The following is a 22,041-nucleotide window of genomic DNA, read 5'->3' on the forward strand; positions in this document are numbered from 1 at the left end:
TATTTCTTCCTTTCCTATGGCATGTGGCATCACCCGTATTGTCAGTTGCCCTCTGCAAAATGGTCTGCAGTGTGTTTTCAGCTGCTTCCATGCTACCAAAGGAGTTTGATCACATACGCGCACTAATATTTTAACAAGGGAATTTGATATCAGTTTTGAGGTGATTCTGTCACCTAGGAGATGCATCCAGTCAGTGACTGGATATGTTCACATCCTAGCAGAAATCTTCTTAAAAGTAAAGACAGAGAGGTAGAGCTCATGTGACTGGAAAGAATTCAGTACTGCAATTTTTTCTGCTGCTGGAGGCTGGGTAGGAAATAGAAAGGGCTCCTTTAGCAGCTCTACTAGCAAAGGGAATGTGGAAGGTAATTGTGGTGGCTGCCACACTGAGTAGGGCAGCTCTGTGCTGTGCAGCTGCGGGAGTGTGGTCTTGGTGACCATTACATGATGAGCTCAGCTGTGCTTGCCTGGAACTAGTATTGGGGAAATTCCTTGCCCTCAGATTCAGTGCTCCTTGAATCATGTTAGGAAAAAAAAAAAAAAAAAAAAAAGTTCCATGAATAAGTTATTTCAAAACTAGGTTGACCCATTCAAGCATGCAGATGTTTTATTTAAGTACTCCTCAAATGTCTATTTATTCAGCATAACGCATGTATTATGCTGCCTTCTGAAATACGATATATGACTGTCAAACAAAATTGTCAAAAACAACAACTTCGGTTTCTTTGTATGATACACAGAAATAATTACATTTCATGTACAGTACAGATGCATTTTACACAGTCATCAACAGTCATTCACTACCAAAACAGCATTTAAATCACCTAAAACACCAAAAGAATGTGTATTTTCCAAATTCAGAATAATGTAATGACTTTGCATGTGACGAGGAGATATGAGACAAGACTAGAATTCTGCAAAATCATACTAAATTATTCCCTAAACTGTAATTTAAGAATGAGAGTACAGGTTGTTTCTGGGATATAACCGTTATGCAAGTGTATTGCTCTAGTGCAATTGTTTTAGTCCATGCAAAAAGGAGAATAAAGAGTTTTTGAGAGACACATGAACTGATGGAGTCAATAGGTTTCTTGGGTTGTATGTAATCTGTCCCAAACTGGGTTTGGTAACTGCCTTTTAACATTATTTAATGATGTTCCTATTCAGGAAGTACCATATGGCATTAAGCTGTTGCTGCAGATTGCTAGTGTAAAGGCAGTTTTATGTCAATAGTTCTTTCAGCACGAGGTGGGGACCAAGCCAGTTTTTTATGAGTGACCATGGGTAGATGGAGGATGTAACTATAAGCTCAAGGTCCATTCTACCTCTCATGTTAACCCCTTTAAAACTTAGGTATCCTACCAGCTTCAGCAGAATTACCGCAATTTTCTAACAGGGTAAAAGAGAGGCGTGCAACACCACGTAGTTGACATCAGAATTACTCAAAGTGAGTGTTCTTCTGTCACAGGACAATCTGTGCTTCTGCTACCTGTTACAATCTGAAAGAAATTTAGAAGCTCGGTTTACAATAAGTTGTACTGATTTGCACAGAAAGCGAGTTGATAATTGCAAATTAACCAAGCTTCTGAATAAATAAACAGTAAGAAAAAAGCATAATGCATTACATTATATATTCCTTTTAATTGCAATTCAATTCTAATAGGTGACATTGTTATATTTTGGTGTATATACTGTAGCATGATAGTCCATCATCTACTCTTCAGTCTCTGTTGACAGGTACAGAGAAATATCTGTGTGCTGTAAAAAGTGTACTATCAGCAAGTTTCAGTTTTTAGTGGGTGCCATCTCCTAATGTAAAATTTAAGGTCAGTAGAATGCTAACAAATACTATATTGAAATATACACTACTCAAACTATTAAATAACTGTGTTAATCATTTATTGTAATGGCCACTAATGTACCGAGCCTTTTGATTTATATGCATATTTTATTTTGCAGACATGCAATTATTTCTGATCCAGTGTTCTTGATGTATATATGTATGTACTGATATGCAAATATTCCATGTATATTTGATGTATAGGATTTATGGTAGTTTGTGTACATAGGAAGCATTATGATACATCTTTGAATGCACTCTCGTGAAGAAAAATGTCATTTTTTATCAGAAAGGTTTCTGCTAACATCAATGTCTTCTAAAAATGAAGCCAAAAAACCTTAACTAGGAGAGCTTTCATAGTACCTGTTAGACCTGCCTACTGGCAAATTCCAATAGAAATCAGTCACATTTGTATAGCTTTGAGACCCAACCCAGTATTTATCAATGTTCTTATATAATTAAATATCTTGACACAATATAAATTCTCAAACAAATTTTAGTATTCAAGTTTGTAGATAATTGCAAGAATAATTTCACCATTGTTTTTACTGAATGTCTTTCAGTGTCTTCTGCTGCAGCCAACACTCTGAATGCTGCAGAACATCCATGGGGAAAGTTTAGAGAGAAATGATAAATGATCCCCAAACAACCTTTGTTCTAATCTCAATTCAAATGGGAGTGATCCTGCAACAGTACACTGGGACAAGAGGTTTGTTCTGAAAATACAGAATGAGACAAGATGTCTTCAGAACTAGGGACTATGCCTGTTCATTAGTAGCCTTGAAGTCCCAAACAGTATGGTAATGTTGGAGCAGACAATGAACTGTCATAGAAATAAAGGACAGAGGACAAAAAGAACAGTGACTGAATAGCACATTTGTGGCGCACGCTTTGGCTGTAAGATTATGTAGATATTTGCCATTAAAAGTTTATAGTGTAGATGAAGTTGTGTAAAATACCTTAAAGAAAAACAAATCCTGATTCCTGATACAACAGGTGTACAATGACTTATTGCAGTTGTAACAGTACCTAGGAAGCAAGATAAAACAATAGTAAATATTGAACTAACTGAACACCTTTAGTACACTAATGAGTGTTTGAATAAGAAATACTGCATTTTTCAAAGGGAAGTTATTTGTACAACTACCATGGAACATTAACAATCAGCTTGTTGTAAGTGCACAGAAATGCCCCTTTCTACAGTAATATTTTATCATGCCTAATCTGAAAAACAACAAAAGTAAACTGAGATCACAGCTCCAAATAATTTCAGCATGCATTACGGTTGTATTTCTTTCAGTCAGTACAAACATATTTCATTATGAGCATTTTTTCTTTCTTTTTTTTTTAAATAGTTTCTCAACAAGTTTGTGGTTTATTAACAGGAGGAAAAAAAGACGTTATCAAAACGTTTCTTGTTTTGCATTCAGCAGGAACACAGGTTTCTATTTTTTTGTTTTATGTATATTTTTTCTTTTTTTTTTTTTTTTTTCTAAAAAGAGCTCTCATGATAAGAAGAAGCATCAATGGGGACATTTCATTGTGCTCTATAGTAAGTCAGGATGGTCACAGAAGCTTCCACTATGTGTCAGTTCCAACAGTATGTAGAAACTCCACTGGTTCCCATGCTGTGACACCGACAGCGGCAAATTGTTGTGGTTCTCCTGAACGTCTCACTCCGTTGCTGCTGGCACACACATCAGGGGGTGTTGTCTTTGTCAGCTCTCTCATTCCTCAGGACTCATTTCTCTCTGCTCGAGCTCAGCTTATAAGTGGTCTTTATTCTAATTTATAAATAATTCCTTATTTTATAAAGCGGATACTCTGACAATGTTTCCTCCCGAATACTCGGGAGACTCTGGCCTATCATCTCCTTCAGGTGTGGTGACGGGAGGTGTTGGGATGCTAATTATTGCTGTAGTGACGTAAGGCTGCTCACAGTTTAGTTTAATGCACTCTTCCACTTTGGCATTTAAGCTGGATCGGCTGGAGGAAGAAACAAGAACCCATGATGAAAGCAAGTCCATATTCCTGAACACCTGATTGTGCTCGGTGCCATCCTCTCTGCCCTCCCTTGCTACAGAGCTCAGAGGGACAAAGTGGCACCAGGTCCCTACCAACACCTACCCCATGAGCAGGCAGCCCACGGCCATGGCCCGTTTCTCCCTTCTTTCCCACCTTCTGTGCTTCTAAAAGTTTCTCAGCTCATCACCTAAGTATTTCTGAGCATGGAAAGCATTTGGGCTGCTCAAAGGGAAGCAAACAGCATTGACAAGTGCCTTACATTGCAGGGAAGCAGAGACTAAGCGGAACTTCCAGTACCCTACCGACTCTCCCATGCCATTCTTATGTAAGAGCCTTTGTATGTTATGTACCTTCAGTAGTAAGACATGGTGATATGAACACAAAATAAGCTTGATTTAATGAACTTCATCATCACAGCACCATAAAAAACTTTAACTCATAAAAGGTGAGACTGGCATTTCAAACTTTGTTGTTATTTAGTTTTCTTTATTTTTTTATGGGATTGCTTTTTTTTTTTTCTTTTTTTTTCATTAGGTTAGTTGTTCTTTGATGGGAGGTGTGCAGGAAAGTCTGCCAGCAGAGAAAGGATGGATCCAGGCAATCCAAGATAGATTGGGGCTCTGTGGTAGCCAAGAGCTGGAAGACTCCATTAGCTACAAGGTGCTGAATTGTTCACAGAAGTGAAATCCAAACCTAACAACTATTTAAAGCAAGCTACTAAAAATGTCACTTAAAAAATGAATCTTTCTAGTAAATCATGCTGAGAACACTTCTTTTCTAAATGGCGGCATGTCTGAGTTCAATGGAAAACACTTCTGAGTCCCCTGATGCCTTTGCTGTTTTCTCAGAGAGGATACTCACATACACCTAAAAGTCAGTGTATTTGTGAGAGCACAGAGATTTTCAATGACTTAAAATGTACTTTCCTCACTTTTGTAACAACTCCTCAAAATACTAAATACATTTTTTTATCTATTTCATACCTTTTGTTTGGTAGACACTTTCTTATTACTATAGCACTTGTGACTCTGGCAATCTAGTTTTATTTCCCTTTTTTCTACCTTATTTGGAAGTGTCATTTGTGCTATATTTCTGAACTAAATCATTTCTGAACTAAAAATTTCTGAACTAAACAGCAGTGACAAATTTTTCCTTCCCATTTTCTTGTCTTGTATATATGAACTGCACATTCTTCTGTACTTTTTCTTATTCCATGTTTGTCTGTGAGCAGTATTGTTTGGTGCTTTATATCATTTGGAGTCCCTGGATGCTATTCTGTGCAAAGAACACACAACGGTTTATGGGGAGGACATAAGAGAGTAGAAATGAAAACAGATTGCCTATTCTTTTATCTTAGAATTACATTAGGAGAGAAGAGAGTACGGGCTATTTCAGGACTACTGTCCATTTTTAGATGACAATTTCAGTTATATCTGCAGCCTCCCAGCCTACTTGTGGAGGCCAAAGCGTATCCCTAGTGAACCCTCATGAAAGAGGGTTTAGCTCTTGGTGTGCTGATGCTAAGATGTACCTGTTAGACAGAGGTGTCCTCTCTACACATCTGATCTGGATGGTGCTGAGCTCCTGTACGCTGCCGTGGCGGCTGCCCGTGAGGGCAGTGTTGGGGATGCGGTACGTCTTTTTATGTCTTCGTGAGCAGCAAGTGCCAGTGACGCCTTGTTGGGATGACAGCGAGGGGCTGTGGCTTGGGGGTCTATTGACTGTAGAAACCTCCATGCAGCTCTCTTCGTAGAGCTGTTCATCCACAAACTCGTGATTCTAGCACAAAAGAACCCAGCAAAGGAACAAAGCAGACGCAGAAAGTTAATTAAGATGAACATATTAATTATGCTTGCTTAAAGGCTTAAATTGGAACAACTGAATAAATCGGTAGAGTTAGACAGCTTAGTCTTGATTATAGCATTCGGCCCCTAGTAGCCTGGGCTGAATACCAGTACAAATGTAAACACTGGAGCAAAATCTCAAAGTACTTAGCTATGAAAAAATAATCCAAGTTCTTTTTCATAACCATATCGTAGGCTGCACTATGAATGTCCATGTCATCTGTGGAGTGCCATAAAATGGGGGATTATATTTATTTAAAAAAATAAAAGTGGTGCTTATGTAAATGCCCTAAATGCCATTTAGAAATAGGATTTGCTGTACAAAACTGCAGTAAAACTGATAAACATTTCTCAGATGACTTTGTAATACTTCAGTTTGGATTACATGTTAAACAGCAGGATTTGAAGCACTGTTTCAAGGTATGCATCTATGTAAAAGAAAAAGAATCAAATAAATAAACCTTTTGTTTGCAGGAGATGATGAAACAGTCACATAAAACCATTAAGTACGTTCCTTATTACTGCGGATCAATACATCAAAATCAGTTCTGAAGACGGAATTGTTTGGTTAAATAAAGCGGTCTTTGTTCTTGCAATTCTTGCTTAATCCCAGCAGAGACAGAAATTCAGTAATTTCATAGGATTGTCATAGAGCTGAATCCAAATTCAAGCAAATGGCAGTTTATGTTGACCAGGTAAGTGACTGGGGATTGCTTCACACTAAGCTGTGATTTCAATATTTTGAAATTGTGGTGTTTATAGTAGGAGGAGACTAAATAAATAAAGAACATATACATATTTTTGAAGCAGAAGTCAAAACTAAACAGAATGTGTTTAAGACACATTCACATGTACTTTGGGAAAGCCTCCTTTTTTCTAAACTCTTTGAAGTTATCACTGGAATTATCTGCATATCCTGCAAATGTTTAGGGGTTATGCTTTGTTTCACAAAGTGAAAATATGTCATTCGCTTCAGGTTTGTTAGCCTGCTGCATGTTTATCTATTGGAAAGAGAAAAACTATTTTTCCCTTAAAGAAGGATACATTAATTGGAAAGGGGCTCGTGTTTTCCAGGAGAATTGCGGTACAGTGCAAATACAAAATATGTGAACAAAATAAATAGTGTATCAACTGCAGCCAACTGTTGCTAAAACTGGAAACACCTTCATAGGCTTATTATCATTTCTGTTTCTTCTCTTTTCCTTCACTCAAACATAAATGTGTGTGGAATTGACTGATATTGAAGAATACCATTTCAAGTGATACAGAAAGAAAGAATTTACTTGAAAATCAACTACTTTAAGGCATGTGTCAGCAACAAACAAGATTTTGAATACTATCACACAAGTGGACAGTGTACATTCAGAAAGAAAAAAGACCTAATCACTGTCTTCAGATTCTCTTTGAGGGCTTACATTCTATTTGCCAATAGTTCTGCTCATTTTCCCATTGAAAGTTATTTTGTTCTTCCTAAAACTTTTATGAAGCAACCAACAGAATTCAATTAGCAGGGTCCATTAAAGAAGGCTGCTGAATGAACTTTTAATAGAGACTGGAAACATTTTGAAATGATATAATGGCTCCAGTTAATCTATTTGATTATACTTATAAATTAACTGTTCTTGCATCAGCTAAATGTGGCCTATAAAATATAACATTTGGTACAATTATTTTCATTATTAATGTAACTTTCACAGAATTCCATGACATTACTCATGCTACGTTTCATAGAGTATGAAAGATTTTATCATATTGGCTTTAATTTGTTGGAAAAGAACAAAATACTCCTTTGCCTAACATTTGGCATAAGCCCGAGTCAAAAGAAGTTATTTTGAAGGAGGAGAGACTAAGAAGCCATCTTGTTCTTATTGGTACACCAGGAAACAGCTGCTTTCCAGATTCCACAATCTGGGTGCCTAAAATTTCTACTTGCCTCTTAAATTTTTGGAATGCAAAATCTGGCCAGACAGTTGCTTACATAAAGCTTCCATATTACATCATTATAATTAGAGGAAATGTGAATGTTTTGGGATTGAATTCCACCAAATGGATTTTTTGATGACTTCTATGAGAATTTAATAAGATCTGTGGCTACTACCAGGCTTTCAAAATACATTTGTAATATTCAACTGTGGAACATTTCAAGGCAGATTACTATTATCAGGTTCTAGTACAGAATGTCTCAAAAATATTCCAAAAGGACCCAGCCTGAATACTGGCAAAGTAACTACATTATACTCTGAATAGGAAGCAAGACATTGTCCTATAACCCATTATATAAAATGAGTATTCCAAGGGTAAGCATGGAAAAACACAAGCACCATGAGATGACATATCACTAGCTAAGTGATATAACAAATGGACCATTTTATTTACAAGAAAAAGTTGTCAAAAGGAGAACACTGATTTATATATATGAATACATAATATTTTAGCAATGTCTGAAAAGGGAAAACCTTATATTTTTATTTTTATTTTAAAAAAGTAAAATATTTTTTTAATTAAAAAAAGTAACATTATGATGAAATAACAAAGTTCCACTACGTATCCAGATCTTAAAGAGAAGATGCAAAATAGATTTAATAGAACCACAGAATGGTTGAGGTCAGAAGGGACCTCCGGAGGCCCAACTCTTCTCCAGCAGGAGCACCCAGAGCAGGACGCCAGGGCGGCATCCAGGCAGCTATAGAAGATCTCCAAGGAGGAGACTGCACAGCCCCAGGGCAGCCCGTGCTGGTGCTCCATCACCTGCACACTGAAGGCCAGGCTGATGTCACATTACCTTTCACACTAGACGAGGCTCTCATCTGCCTCTCTCTTGCCTGTTCAAGTGCAGAGGGTACCATGCTTTGAAATATAATAAAATGGCTTTTCTCCCCAACTAATCACTTTCACAAAAGGTTTATTACTTAAAAGAAATGCTGAAAACATTCAGAATTAGGCTAATGTTGAAATTTACAGGAAAACTTTTTTTTTTTTTTTACCGTAGTTTTTTCCAGGCAGTGAAGCAGGTGGTGATGCTGTGTTTCAAAGGAAGAGCCAGATTTGCTAACAAAGGCCTGTTCTTCTTCATTGGAGGACTGTTAATACAAAGAACTCCATATTAGTCTCATTTGTGAACAAGAGGGCTCTTATCCAAGTATTTGATCAGAACTAATCTGGATTGTATACTGTAGCATAACTGTAATGCCTGCTCCACATGGGATAACCTAAATGACCTTGGATGCGATTACTCTTTTACTTTTTTTCTTTTTAAATCAAAGTATTCCTATCCTTCCCTTGCATCTCCTTTTAAATATTTCCATTTTAGGTCTTTTAATACCTATATAGGTTGACTAAGACATTTTCCAAGTGCAATCAATGTGCAAGCCTTGAATTTTGTATTAGTACAAACTTACAGTTAACATAAATTTCAGTGACAGTAAAATATTTTTTGCTTAGGAATGTGCCTTATTGGAAGGAAATTAAATAGAGTTGTCCTCTTGGGATCGTTTCACTGCACTGAAGAATGCGTGGTATTGCTGCTTACACAAAAAGTCATGTCAGTGATCCCAATCTGCTGACTGCAGAGAGCGTACAACAGATGTTACTGACACAGAATGAAGAATTAAGTAGAAAGCATCCACTGTTTATTAATTGCTTTTGTAATTATTCACTGGAAGCCAGAAAACTAAATAGGGGAGGAAGTGGGATAATAGGAAAGATTACAATTCAACCTTTGGGGTATTTGGAAGCTGCATGGCAATTAAGCCATTTGGTGTCTCTTTCAGTGATTTGAATTCTTCTGAGCAGAAGAGGAATCGAGAGCTCTGACCGCTTCCCTTTATGCTAAATCACAGTCACTTCCTCTTCTCCTGGCTATATGCTAAAACGTTAGCCTTTATAACGCTTCTTAAACAGAAAGGGCACAGAGGAATGAAAGCCTTCCTGTATCCCTCAGGGAGCTGCCAGAAAGTAGCAAGGACTAAGAAACACTGAGCCCTCAGTGCTCAGCTCTGCACAGCCCAGGGGCTGCCTCCGGCCGCTTGCAGTCCTGTGGTCCTACTGCACCTGGGAGTAATGGCTGAGGTTGTCCCAAGAAAAAAAATGAAGTAGGCACTTCCAGGGAACATTTGCCACTCTGCAACACTGTGCCAACAGTACCCTACATCTACGTCTCTCACTGAGCATGAGGGATAATCACCCATGTTCTAGCTGCGTAAAGCCAAATGAGATAAGTTTATCCTAGAAGGCAAATGAATTAAGCTTTCTTAAGAGATTTTTCTATAAGATCTGCCTCTAAACCCGGCTTACATTGAGCACAGTGTTTCAATCTGGCCATTTCCTCTCTTGGTGTGTGCGTGTTGTGTGTTTTTTTTGTTTTTGTTTTTTTGTTTTTTAAATTACCCTATCATCAGCTCCTGTAAAGTACCTTCAGCAGTAATAATTGCCCAGCTTATCTTTCCTTAATCTACCTCTAAAGACAACATTGCCTAAAAACCCAAGTTGACGTGCCCTCGTGAGAAATAGAATAAACTGCTGCTATGCTGTATTAAGCTGTGAAGGTGGAGGACACAAACACATTACCTGCTGCAGCTGGTTACTCAGTAAGCCATTCCGTTTGCTCTGCATGTAGGCATTAGCACTCCCACTCTTTGCTGCACGAATTCGAGCAAGTCTTGCTTTCTGCATAAACAGACAAAATAAAAGAGCATCACGTGCACTCGTATCCATTATTCTATTTATCTAAAACTACTAATTGGAACCAGCTGCTTGTGAATACCAATGTCACAATCACTGAAAGGTTGCACTGCATTTGTCCTCCAGGTGGAGCAAATCACAAATGTTTCCTCATAGAAATGCAAAAACCAAGTTTTTATTTGTTTGCATGCATCAGCTGAGAAGAACAATGATTTTGGAGAGAGGATTAGACAGACCAGCATGTAAGTGATTCCTGTCGTTTTTTTTTTTTCCTGGATGTCTATGCCTTGTAGATCAGGAGCATGGCTTTCATCTTGGCTGCTCCGGCAATGATTCTTCAAAGAGGAAGAAATAAGTCGGAGAATCATAATACTACAACTGCCATAAGCTGGTTTCTTGGAGATTTCTGAGTTTTTGGAATAAAGGAATGCACTGATTGTTTTTAGTCTCCAATTTAAATTCCTAAATGCCTGCCAGGCCTTTTAAAACCTTTTTTTTTTTTTTTTTTTTGGTATTTTAATGTGTATTTTTATAATGAGACTTAATAGTCATCATTGTTGATGGTAATCTATCCATAATTTAGTTTTTCAGAGACCGCAGTCATCCAGGTGCTGAGAAAGATCTGGTTTGAGAGTACTCAAGTGAACCTTCTTGTTTATATAGATGACTTTCATCCCTGAGAAAGTATCTTGTTGGATGCTTTGAATCCACTGATTTACAGAACAGTTAGAAGCCAACATTACAGAATCAGAGAATCATAGGGAAGGGACCTCAGGAGATCATCTTGTCCAATCCCCTGCTGCAGGCTTCCCAGAGTAGGTTACATAGGAAAGCAGGTTTTGAAAGTCTCCAGAGAAGGGGAATCCTGTCTCCAGGCACCACTGAAAAGAGCCTAGTCCCATCCACTGGACTCCCATCCATTAGATGTCTACAAGTGTTGTTAAGATCCTCTCCAGCTTTCTCTTCTCTAGGCTGAACAGCCCTAGGTCTCTCAGCCTTTCCTCATAAAGGAGATGCTGCAGGCCACTCATCATCTTTGTGGCTCTCTGCTGGATCCTTTCTTGGAGTTCTCTGTCTTTCTTGAACTGAAAAGCTCAGAACCAGATACAGTACTCCAGGTATGGCCTCACCAGGGAAGAGTAGAGAGGGAGAGTCACCTCCAATTGACCTACTGGCCATACTCTTTTTAATGTACCCCAGGATTCCACTGGTCTCCTTGGCCACAAGAGCACACTGTTGGCTCATGGCCATCCTGTTTCCCTCCAGGAAAACCAAGTCCTTCTCCACAAGAATTCCAGCAGGTCAGCCCTTAATCTGTACTGATGTGAGGGTTATTCTTCCTCAGGTGTAGGACTCCACGCTTGCCTTTGTTGAACCTCATGGTGTTCCTCTCTGCCCAGTGCAGAGGAAAGCATAAGGAAAAGAGCATCTTGACAAATATTATGTAAAATTGAAGCATTTGTGACAGTTCTAGAATGGTATTCTAGTTCTGTAACTTTTGTGTCTGGTTCTTTTTGAGTTACAGAGAGAGTTTGGGCTTACCTTCCAGCTTAGATTTCTGATTCTGAAAACCTCAGGAATTTAATGGCTGTTGAAGCACAGAAGGTGACAAGTGAAGAACTTGGAAAAATAAGTTTAATACATTAATCAGGATTTCCATATCTGATAGTTCCTCAGTTGTTATTCCCAGAAAACAAAGAGAGCTTATTTGTCCCTTCTGCTCAGTTTCTTTGGTATTAAGTGTCAACATGAAATGATTGAGAATCCCTGAGTGCTTAACGTAGCAAGAAGAAGCCCAGTCACTGCAGCCACAAGATCATCTCTCTGGTATGACTAATAATTCACTGCAAGGAATGACTCAACACCATACTTCTTTGCACTCATAGCCTCAAGCTCACTGAAGATCTCAACAGTGAGCGAAGAAATTCATGACAGCTAACAGCAAGCATGGCTAGAATCTAGCTGAAATGTGCACATGCTGTGTTCAAGAATATATGAAAAATCTCTCTTAGTACTGTTCCTCACCAGGATCTTGAGATGTTTTGGAGATGCTATTGCAGAATGCAACTTGCAGTCTTATAAGTAAGTGATTTCAGTCACAAAAGTTTTTATGGCTTTTATAAGGAAATTCATTCAATTTTAAGAACAAACATACTAACAATAATCTTGCTTTTCCTTTTAGCTTGTATGTTCATTTCCTCTTCCAGTGGCTGAAGTGATAATTATGGTACTGCACCACTTATTACAGAATCAGAATTACAGGGTTGGAAGGGACTTAAGAATCACGAATCTCCAACCCATTCTCAACCTGCCACAGAAAGGGCCACCAACTTCCACATTTAATACTAGACCAGGCTGCCCAGGGCACCATCCAACTTGGCCTTGAACACCTCCAGGGACAGGGCATCCACAACCTCTCTGGGCAGCCTGTTCCAGCACCTCACCACTCTCTCTGTAAAGAACTTCCCCCTGACATCCAACCTAAATCTTCCCTCCCTCAACTTAAAAGCATTTCCTCTTGTCCTGCAGTTATCTACCCTTTCAAAGAGTTGATTCCCCTCCTGTTTGTAGGCTCCCTTTAGGTACTGAAAGGCTGCAATGAGGTCACCCTGCAGCCTTCTTTTCTCCAGGCTGAACAAGCCCAGATCCCTCAGCCTGTCTTTGTAGGGGAGGTGCTCCAGTCCCCTGAATATCTTTGTGGCTCTCCTCTGGACCCTCTCTAAGAGCTATCTCTCTTGTACTGGGGGCTCCAGACCTGGACACAGTACTCCAGATGGGGCCTCACAAGAGCAGAGTAGAGGGGGACAATCACCTCCCTGTCCCTGCTGGCCACCCCTCTTCTGATGGAGCCCAGGATACCATTTGCTTTCCAAGCTGCAAGGGCACACTGTTGGCTCATGTTAAGCTTTTCATCTATCAAGACCCCCAGGTTCTTCTTCGCAGGGCTGCTCCCAAGGACCGCTCCTTCCAGTCTGTATGGATGCCTGGGATTCCTCCGGCCCAAGTGCAAAACTTTGCACTTTGCTGTGTTGAACCTCATCAGGTTCACATGGGCCCATCTTTCTAGCCTGTTGAGGTTCCCTCTGAATGGCATCCCTTCCTTATTAAAGAAAAGTAAAAAATATAACACTTCATGAGACTGTCTTAATATGTCAGTGTGCTACAACACATAATATGACGGTTATTCTTTGCATATGAAGATCTTAAATTTCTTGGCAAATATGATTTTTTTAGCATCTTAGAAAGCTTTTGTGAGGTGGGAACTAATAGCTTACATCTTCTTAGCTGAAACTCATTAAGAGGGCCAGAATTTACATCATTTATTAAAGTGAAGACAATAAATCTATTACGAAGGAGGCAACCAGATATTGCATACAGCTTGCCTGCTTACACTTCCGATTATATGAGAGCTGCTCCTATTTTATGATGTTGGCTCACAACAGCAGTAGTGGATGTTGGTGGTATTGCAGTAGTGGTTGAACTTTCCCACCAATATTCCATTACATGTTGTTGCCATGTGACAGATGGCAGCAGAGGAGCAGGCTGACAAATGGTGTCTAACATGAAAGTGCGCGTGAAGCAAAGGTGTGGAATTGAACTTCTCTGTACAGGAAAACTTGCACCTGTGCATTGCTGCTTGCTGAACATTTGTGGAGACCAAATAGTGCATGCGAGCACAGTGAGGTGGTAGTGGTGGTGCCATTCAGCAGTAGTAACAGTCACAGTGGGTCATCTCTGCTGGTGCAGATTGTTAGAAGTGCAGCATGCAGGCTTTTTTTCATTGTGGCAAAAGTGCACAGCTAATGGAGGTGGTTATGTTTAAAAATAGTGTTCTGTAGCTGAAAATTTTCTCTATCAAACAGTGTTAATGTGTATCTGTTGTAATTTCCATGGAAATAAATAGGAGGCATAACTTTTGGAATGACCTATGTAGAAAATACTCCTGAAATTGGATGTGTTTACAAACATTTTACAGCAATTTGTTTTCAGTTCTTCTGACTGATTCAGATCAGAGCCCATAACTTGAGCATTCCAGTGACTGCCCATGTTTCCTAACAAGGAATCATTAAAAGCTCATGTCATCCACAGGATTTTAAGAGCTGCACACTGGGGACTGAATTCCCAGGAAGGACACACCAAAATTGTGTGATAACATCAGAAAAACTGTGACTATGGAAGAATTGTACTTTTCTTTAGTCTTCAGTCTTTTCTGTCATGTCCAGCAGAAAAGAAGTGATAACCTCAGTGTCCTTTCTAACTGTCTTTCGTGGGAATATCTGGCAAAAAAGGAAGGGGTTAAATTCTCCTGCAATAGGTTATCTGCTTTGCAGTGAGGTTTTCAATGTTACCCATTCAGTGTGAAACCTTGATTTTGGTAATTTTTACAGTGTCTAGGGGAAAAACCATGAGCTAAAACAAAGTTCTTTTACTGAGATAAAATTCCACCATAATCTAACATGAAACTTTCTAACAGAACTAATGATCAGCTTCAATTCTTACAGCATCCCCTGTATTGCCCTGAATTCTTTTGAATGCTTTGCTTCATTTTCTATTTTCTAATTTCGTAACTTAAACGTGGGTCCTGACTATGACTGCAATAATAGGAATCATACAAAAGGAAAACACTTTTCTTTAGTGACTGTCAGTTTTAGAAAGTTTAGAAATAAACAATTTCACAAGGTTTTAAACAGCACTAAATGTTGTACCGTGGGATATTTACAATATCCAGCTTTAAGCACTCAAGATACCCTCAAGATTGTAAGAGAGATTTTATCAGAAATACTTTAGGGCACAGCTTATCATAGTACTGGGAATCATTTTTGACAAGAGCCTCTCTTCTGTCTGCTATGCAAGAACTGAGGTAGCCTGCCCCTACTACTAGCTACATAGCTCCTTTTGTTTCCCTTCCGCTGCTCTCCAGACTACTTAATTGTCTTGGTTTCAAAAACTGAAAACGTACTTACCTTACAGGTGTTATTTCTTTAATGACCTTGTACAATTAGAAAGTAAAAATTCCTTCATAGCCTTTCTGTGGCTCTTACAACAATGGCCAAAACGATTTGAAGGTTAGTCCCATTGTGTTTAAGTCATTTGTTTGTTTGGTCTTTCATAAATCCATTGTACATATTTGCTCTCAAGTGAAAAATCAGGCTCTGATTTTTCTCATTTTCAGTAATTGCTACTAGTTAACTTCAGATTACAGAAAATAATTTATAGAACATCTGCATGCAGTAGAGAGGAAAATGCTGTTTACTTTGTATGTTAGTGGATATGCAGTTTAAAAAGGTTCATGAGTTGCACCTTGCTTTCACACTCTGTTCAAACTCAGTAAACTTGAGTGCTTTTTTGCTGAATTTCAAAGATCTTAGTTAATCTATTCCACTGGTTATCTCTACAACTTCACTGAGGTTAATACCCTATTTAAGCTGTAATAAATTGCATTGGTAGCATGGTTCCTTATTGCAAAAGCTTGGCTCTAGGTACTGTTAAGCGGTTATTATAATTTGTCCTAAAGCTATTTATATTTATCTAGTACCTAATAACTTGATAGATAAATACATCAAGTATAACTAGTAAATAATGAAATAAGAGCCCAGCCAATCTTTACAAAGTATTTTCCAATGTGAAAGTAGAAGACCATAATAATATGAAGGAATCAGGTTGAATCGTATGCATTGTCAGATTTTGGAGCTAGCTGTCATGTTTCTGTTTCTGTTTCCATTTGTGTTTCCATCTGTTTGTTTCCGTATGGACCAGTCACAACACATCTGTCATTAAATTTGCCACTTGAAGGCACTGATAAGAAATGAAAATAACTTGACCTCCTGCAGTTGTCTCTAGCTGAGAAAAGCAGCATTCTTCAAAACTGTCTACACTTTGATAAATCTGCTTGAGGAAAAAGCAAAATAAGACTATAGACAATAATTAGTTAAGTCCTGAGTGCAAACTCCTGTGTGTAGGATGAATTATTTATCTATCTATTGCCACATAAGTTCTGATTCTTGGACATCAATAGCTGATAGAGGAAAATGTTCTGATAAGAATTTTGTTTTTCCTTTTCCTTTTTTTTATTTTTATTTTTTATTTATTGTTTATATTGAGGTCTCTTTTACAATGCATTTTCATAATTAGAAGTAGGATTTTCCTTTAAAATGCATTCAAAATGAGATGATATATTTATAAATTTCACTTCCTTCTCTCGAGCATTAACGTGCAGCATAATTTTATTTTTTAATCTTGAAGGACAGCGTGGAATTCAGTAAATGAATGTGTTGGTGGTCACATGGATCTTCAGTAAGTCTCCTATCTCCTAAGATTAGTTTTCAGCACTTCACTGACTTCTATCAAGTTTCCTTACAGCCCAAATGTTTGGTCATTTTTAAAGGCTATTTTGATTGAATTTATCCATGATAAAGGCTACCTTGATTGAATTTATCTATGAGATATTGATAAAAGAATTTCCACAATTTCAATATCCAGTTTTCTTAGTTAGATGGAAGGCTGTTGTAGCAAACAGGCAGTACCATCTCTTGCAAGGGTTTATGCTGTACTTTGAACAACATAAGTTGTCCATCACCTTCCCAGGGATGGAGGTAAGACTGATAGGCCTGTAGTTTCTTGGCTCAAAACAAATTAAAAATATAGTTTATCCTAGTGTCAAAAGTCAGATGCTCAGAGTCTCACTTGCTCTGGAACTACCTCTACTTTGGTGTTGGATTTCTTTTCCACTCATTCTTGCAACTACATTTCTCAGTACATATTTGATTGTATGGCGAAGACTGCATATCCAACTAACAAATAATTCTGCCAAAGCTCCACCTAAGAGTCCATGATTTTGACTGGCCTGCTGGAGCCCTGGATGGTTATCAGGTGCTAATAGAACACTGAATGCTAAACTTTGTGCAATTACTAGTTTTTGTGAACTCTGCTACCCACTGTGAGGTCCTTTTCTACTGTAAAACTAAGGCAGCCCATCAACATTGTTGAAACTGACCAAGCTGGATTCCATGAATTATGGTGGAAATCAGTGATTGAAAGACAGAGCCTTCTGTTACACTCAAATCTTTCAATAGGTGTAATCATATAAATACTAAGAGGTTTAAAAGGAAATTCTTTAGAGAATATTAATTTCCTATGATAGTAGCCATCTTCAAAGGGAGTTATTTCAGGCTCCTTGAATGGCACTTTGTTGTCAGGATATTAGATGGTAGAGGTTCTGCACAGATATAAGGCACTGGATTTTTCTTAATTCTAAAGTAGTCTTGTTTAAGTCACAGTGCTGCTGTTGATAGTGCTCTCTTACTACTGCTGTTGCTCATCTCTACCTGCTACACCAGACCCCTTCACTGCCAGGGCATTCTGCTTAGCCACAGCCAACAGCTGAGTGAGGGAGGCAAAATGGGAGGGAGCTTTGTAAGGGATGGCAGGCTGGGCAGGGCCATTACCTCAGTGCCTCCTGCTGTGGTATGATCATGGCTTACAGCCAATGTGGTGGCCTGGACACCTTATACAAAGGTAATAGAGCTCTCCTGTGAAATGTAAGTCTATACTTCATAGGTAAATATTGATAAATAGAGACTGTGCAGTATTCAGTAAGTTCTTTTTGCTAACTTTTCTTTCAGTCCCTCAGAGCAATGTTCAGTTCATATCCTCTCAGTCATTTTAAAATAAGAGAGAAGATAAGTTTTGCAATAGGAGAAATCAATGAAACATACCTAATGCTACATTAAACAGACCTTAAAGCCATTTTTTCTAAAGCAAGAAGGATATAAACGTGGTCAGAGTAAATCTGTGATCCTTACTCTTGGCATTGTTCTGGGGAGCAGAGGAAACGAGATTTTGTGGAATTGCCATTCATCACTTCACATTCCTGTTTGTGACATACAATGAGCTCACTGTTTTTCAAGGAGAGAAAGTCGGTTATTAAACAGTTTCTATTCAGGAAGAGAGACTAGAGGGAATATCCGCCAGTCTGCTGATCTAATTTTTGTAAGGTATTTCCCAATTTCTATCTCTTTTTTACTGTAAAGTGCAAATCAGATATAGAAAAATTTATTCAACATTATACAGTAGGAGGCTGTGTGTATCTGAAGTAAGGCTGGTTGTCTGTACAGTCATGAAAGCTCAGAACAGGCACACTGATTGCTGGGATCAAGCAGATCTGTTATCCGTGACTGGCACAATGCTCTAAGGCATAGTAATGAAGCACTGTTTTCTGCTGGTACATACAGTTCTTTCACTCTTTACTGCCATTACATAATAGAAATGAAAAATTCTCTACAAAAACAATGTAGTGTACAAATTATGTATTCTCTATGTTTTCCAGTTGTGGGAGAAGGGAGTATATGACTGGGACATAGGACAAAACGATGCAAAGAATGTGTGTAATTAGTAGGTAAGAGAGATATGATACTTGGAGCACTGAAACAACCTATATTTGAAATCAGGTTTCTAAGTGTCTCTGGAATACCCCTGTTCTTTTTGGTAGCCATTTTCCCAAGTCTCTCAAGCTGTGGCTATTTAAAGGATACAACGTCTTCATCCCAGATCTGTGACTGACTTTCTTTGCAATGTACCTCTGTTTCTCCCGATTCTAAGATTTTCCAAGACTTATATCACTATGTTTGTTTATTTCACTTCCTTCCTATGGAATCATCAGTCAAAAAGGTGGCAAGGAATAACAAATTTTTGTTTTTCATGTTATAATCTCTAAACTAATTGCTATTGTCTTTAGGAGACATATGTTCCCTCGGTCAACGTGTATCCCTCAGTCATGACCTGCCTGCACACCTTTGTGGGCAGGGATCCCACTCTCATTGGACCCCTCAGAACCTCTGGGCCCACTGGGTGATGAACCTTTTCCATAGAGTACATAGCAGAACAATTACAATCTCTTATCAGTGCTTCAGGTGTCAAGAGAGGTCATATAAGACATATGAGACATTTCTCATCAGAAGGCTGAGTAAAGTGGATTGGGACTGGCATTTTAGATATGGGCTGGAAACAACGGTGCTGCTCTGGCTTTGCTGCATCTTTCCTGGTAAATAGGTCTTCCTGATTCTTGACCTTGTGCATGTAGGTCAAGGAGAAAAAATGTCTTGTCACAGAGCTAGTTGATATTTTAGTGATATCAGACACCAAGAAAGCTGAAAAAAAAAAAAATAGACTTTTGTTCTTGTCTTTTCCTGATTCAGCTTTTTCTGAAGCCTTTTAAGCTAAGAAGTGCTAAGGAGACAAGTTCCCAATAGTCAGATTCCCTAGAGAGTTAACATGGGAGTTAAACAAATGGATTAGTGAAGCTGTCTGTTAAGATAGACATTAGAAGTAATGCTTAGGTTTTTAGGTTTTTAGGTTTTTTTTTTTTTTTTTTTTCCTTCTCAGAGCAATCTTGAGGAAAGAAAGTTTTCCTGAAAAATGATGCTTTCAGGAGGCAGTACTACCGCTATTGCCTAAAAGCAGTAGATCTGGTCTAACAATTAGGATGAATTACATCTGTAATTACATCTGTATATTTTGACAAAAAAAAAAAAAAAAGATAAATGAACCATTTTTATTTAAATTAAAAATCACACAGTATTTGCATCTGGAACTTTGGCTTGGCATGTAATGTATACATACAGCAGTCATCTTCGTAATAAATCATACTCATTTTTGAGACGCAGAAAAATTTACTTTTAAGCTATTGTCAGTATCAAAAGGCGAAAAATTGAGGAGCTCACCTTTTGTGCCCTGCGCTTGTCTGCTCGTTGGTTCTGGTGGTAGATACGGCTGAAGTTGGAGACAATTACAGGAACTGGCAGAGCAATCACTAAGACCCCACTCAAGGAGCATATTGAACCAAAAATCTTGCCAGCTATTGTCTTCGGCACCATGTCACCATATCTGGGTTAAAGAAAATAAAACCCTTAGCAAAAACAAAATCTTTTTAAAGTATTGAATCTCAAGATAAATTAATTGCACAATAGATTTTACTTCTCTTGCAAATAATGCTTGATGGATATAATATTTTACACACATCCATTTGTTATACAGCAAACCTAGTGCTGGGCATGCATTCTTTTTTTAATTTTAAGGTAATGTTTGGTATTCTGTTGATCAACTGTGAGCATCTGTGTTTTAGCTGCTCAAGTCTTCCCAAGCTGACTCTATTGTGATGAAGACAGACCTGCCTATGGAAAAATTCTCAGAGTCACAGTCCTTACTCTGTTTGTTTGATTGAAGAACTCACTGCTTTCCACTGATGAGATCCACGGGAGATCACTTGGTAAGTTAGATGTCAAGCTGAATAATCTATATTCTCACTAAGCTGATATAGAGCTTTCATTTAGGAGGGTAGTGGATTTTGGAACAGGGAGCCCAGGAGATCGTGAACTTTTTATCCTTGGAGATTTTCAAGACTTGGCTGAACAGAAATACATCTGACCTAATCTATTGTTGTTGATAGGATTTCTTTGAGTGAAAGGCTAGAAAATCTGCCCTCCAGAGGTCCCTTCTATAGTCTAAACATTTTTCCATGTAGCCAAAAGCAAACCCCAGAAACTCAAGCCACAAATGCAAACAATCAAGGAAACCTGAACTGCAAATCCTGGCAGTGTTCAGAATTACTAGAGCTGGAATTTACCACATTTCTTTATGATGCTGGATATTGTTTTTTTCCAGCAACTATATAATATTTCTCATAGCATTGCTGAGAAGTATGTAGAGGGATTCCCATGACAGCTTATTAAGAGATATCAGCTATTTGCACTTTGTAGACTGCCATATTCTATAGAACAAGGATGTAATTACATACTGCAGAGTTTAATAAAGAGATACATTACCTGCAAGTACCATTCTGTTTCAACTGAGTTTTAAACTATTAATAAACATAGATTGTAGCATGTGCAGAGACACAGCGTATTTTCTACTGCAGAGTTTACAACAATATGAAAAAAGGTAAGAAATAAAACTGCAGGAGGGACAATATTTGGAGAGTGCTATCTGGAAAAGAAAAGCAGTTCAGCAGGAACTAGAAAGATAAATAGAGAAGTTAGGGTGGAGTCTTCAAATTACATGGCCCAAATTGTGTCCATAATCATGAGAAGAGAGACTGTCTAACCATGGTTAGAGAACACTTTCTAGCAATGAGGGCTCAGCCTGTGTGTGAAGGAGATCATATATCCCCTTGTGGGTGAAGATGAATGACTTGAATTTTGTAAGATAAGAAGAAGGTATTTAACTCAAAGATTCAAATAAGATTCATCCAGGCAGACATAATATAGATGGACAAGTCTTAGTTTACTGACTGTGACTATGTTGTGCAAAATAAATGTTTAGCTGCTTTATTAGGCATGCCCAGGTGTAAAACGTTCACAGGAAAAAAGTACATTAATATTTGTACTAATAAAATAGAATTTCAGTGTTGATAATTGCTGATTTTGTGACATGCAGGGGTGGATTAAATGACATCATGTAATAGAAACCATCTTCTAAGTTAATGCTACAGGTTGTCTCAATTACAGGATGTATAAAATAAAGAACACTGGAAAGAGAGCTTTACTAAGCTATTAACATTCGCGCCTTGCAACAAAGGGTATTTTTTGGTGCTTCTCTTCCTAAGCCAACGAGCCGTTCTCAGAGGTGAGATACAACTGTTGGGCATGTGGGTGGATA

At 38.3% G+C, this 22,041-nt stretch overlaps 1 protein-coding gene and 1 pseudogene across 2 annotated transcripts in view; both read right to left on the reverse strand.

The window, feature by feature from the left end:
- Positions 1-589: 589 nt before the first annotated feature.
- The window catches only part of KCND2 (potassium voltage-gated channel subfamily D member 2), a 270,524-nt gene continuing 249,072 nt past the window's right edge, over positions 590-22,041 (reverse strand). For both annotated transcript variants that reach the window (XM_085218809.1, XM_085218799.1), the window contains exons 3-7: positions 20,109-20,271; positions 10,276-10,374; positions 8,694-8,789; positions 5,397-5,644; positions 590-3,826 (exon numbers count right to left, since the gene is read on the reverse strand). In XM_085218809.1, coding sequence (XP_085074935.1) covers positions 3,649-3,826; positions 5,397-5,644; positions 8,694-8,789; positions 10,276-10,374; positions 20,109-20,271 — 784 coding nt within the window. In that variant the 3' untranslated portion in view covers positions 590-3,648. The remainder of the gene's footprint in view (positions 3,827-5,396; positions 5,645-8,693; positions 8,790-10,275; positions 10,375-20,108; positions 20,272-22,041) is intronic.
- LOC109365637 (ubiquitin-conjugating enzyme E2 J2 pseudogene) lies at positions 16,440-18,504 on the reverse strand (annotated as a pseudogene).

Source organism: Meleagris gallopavo, chromosome 1 (assembly GCF_905368555.1).
Source record: "Meleagris gallopavo chromosome 1, MGAL_WU_HG_1.1, whole genome shotgun sequence".
NCBI lineage: Eukaryota > Metazoa > Chordata > Aves > Galliformes > Phasianidae > Meleagris > Meleagris gallopavo.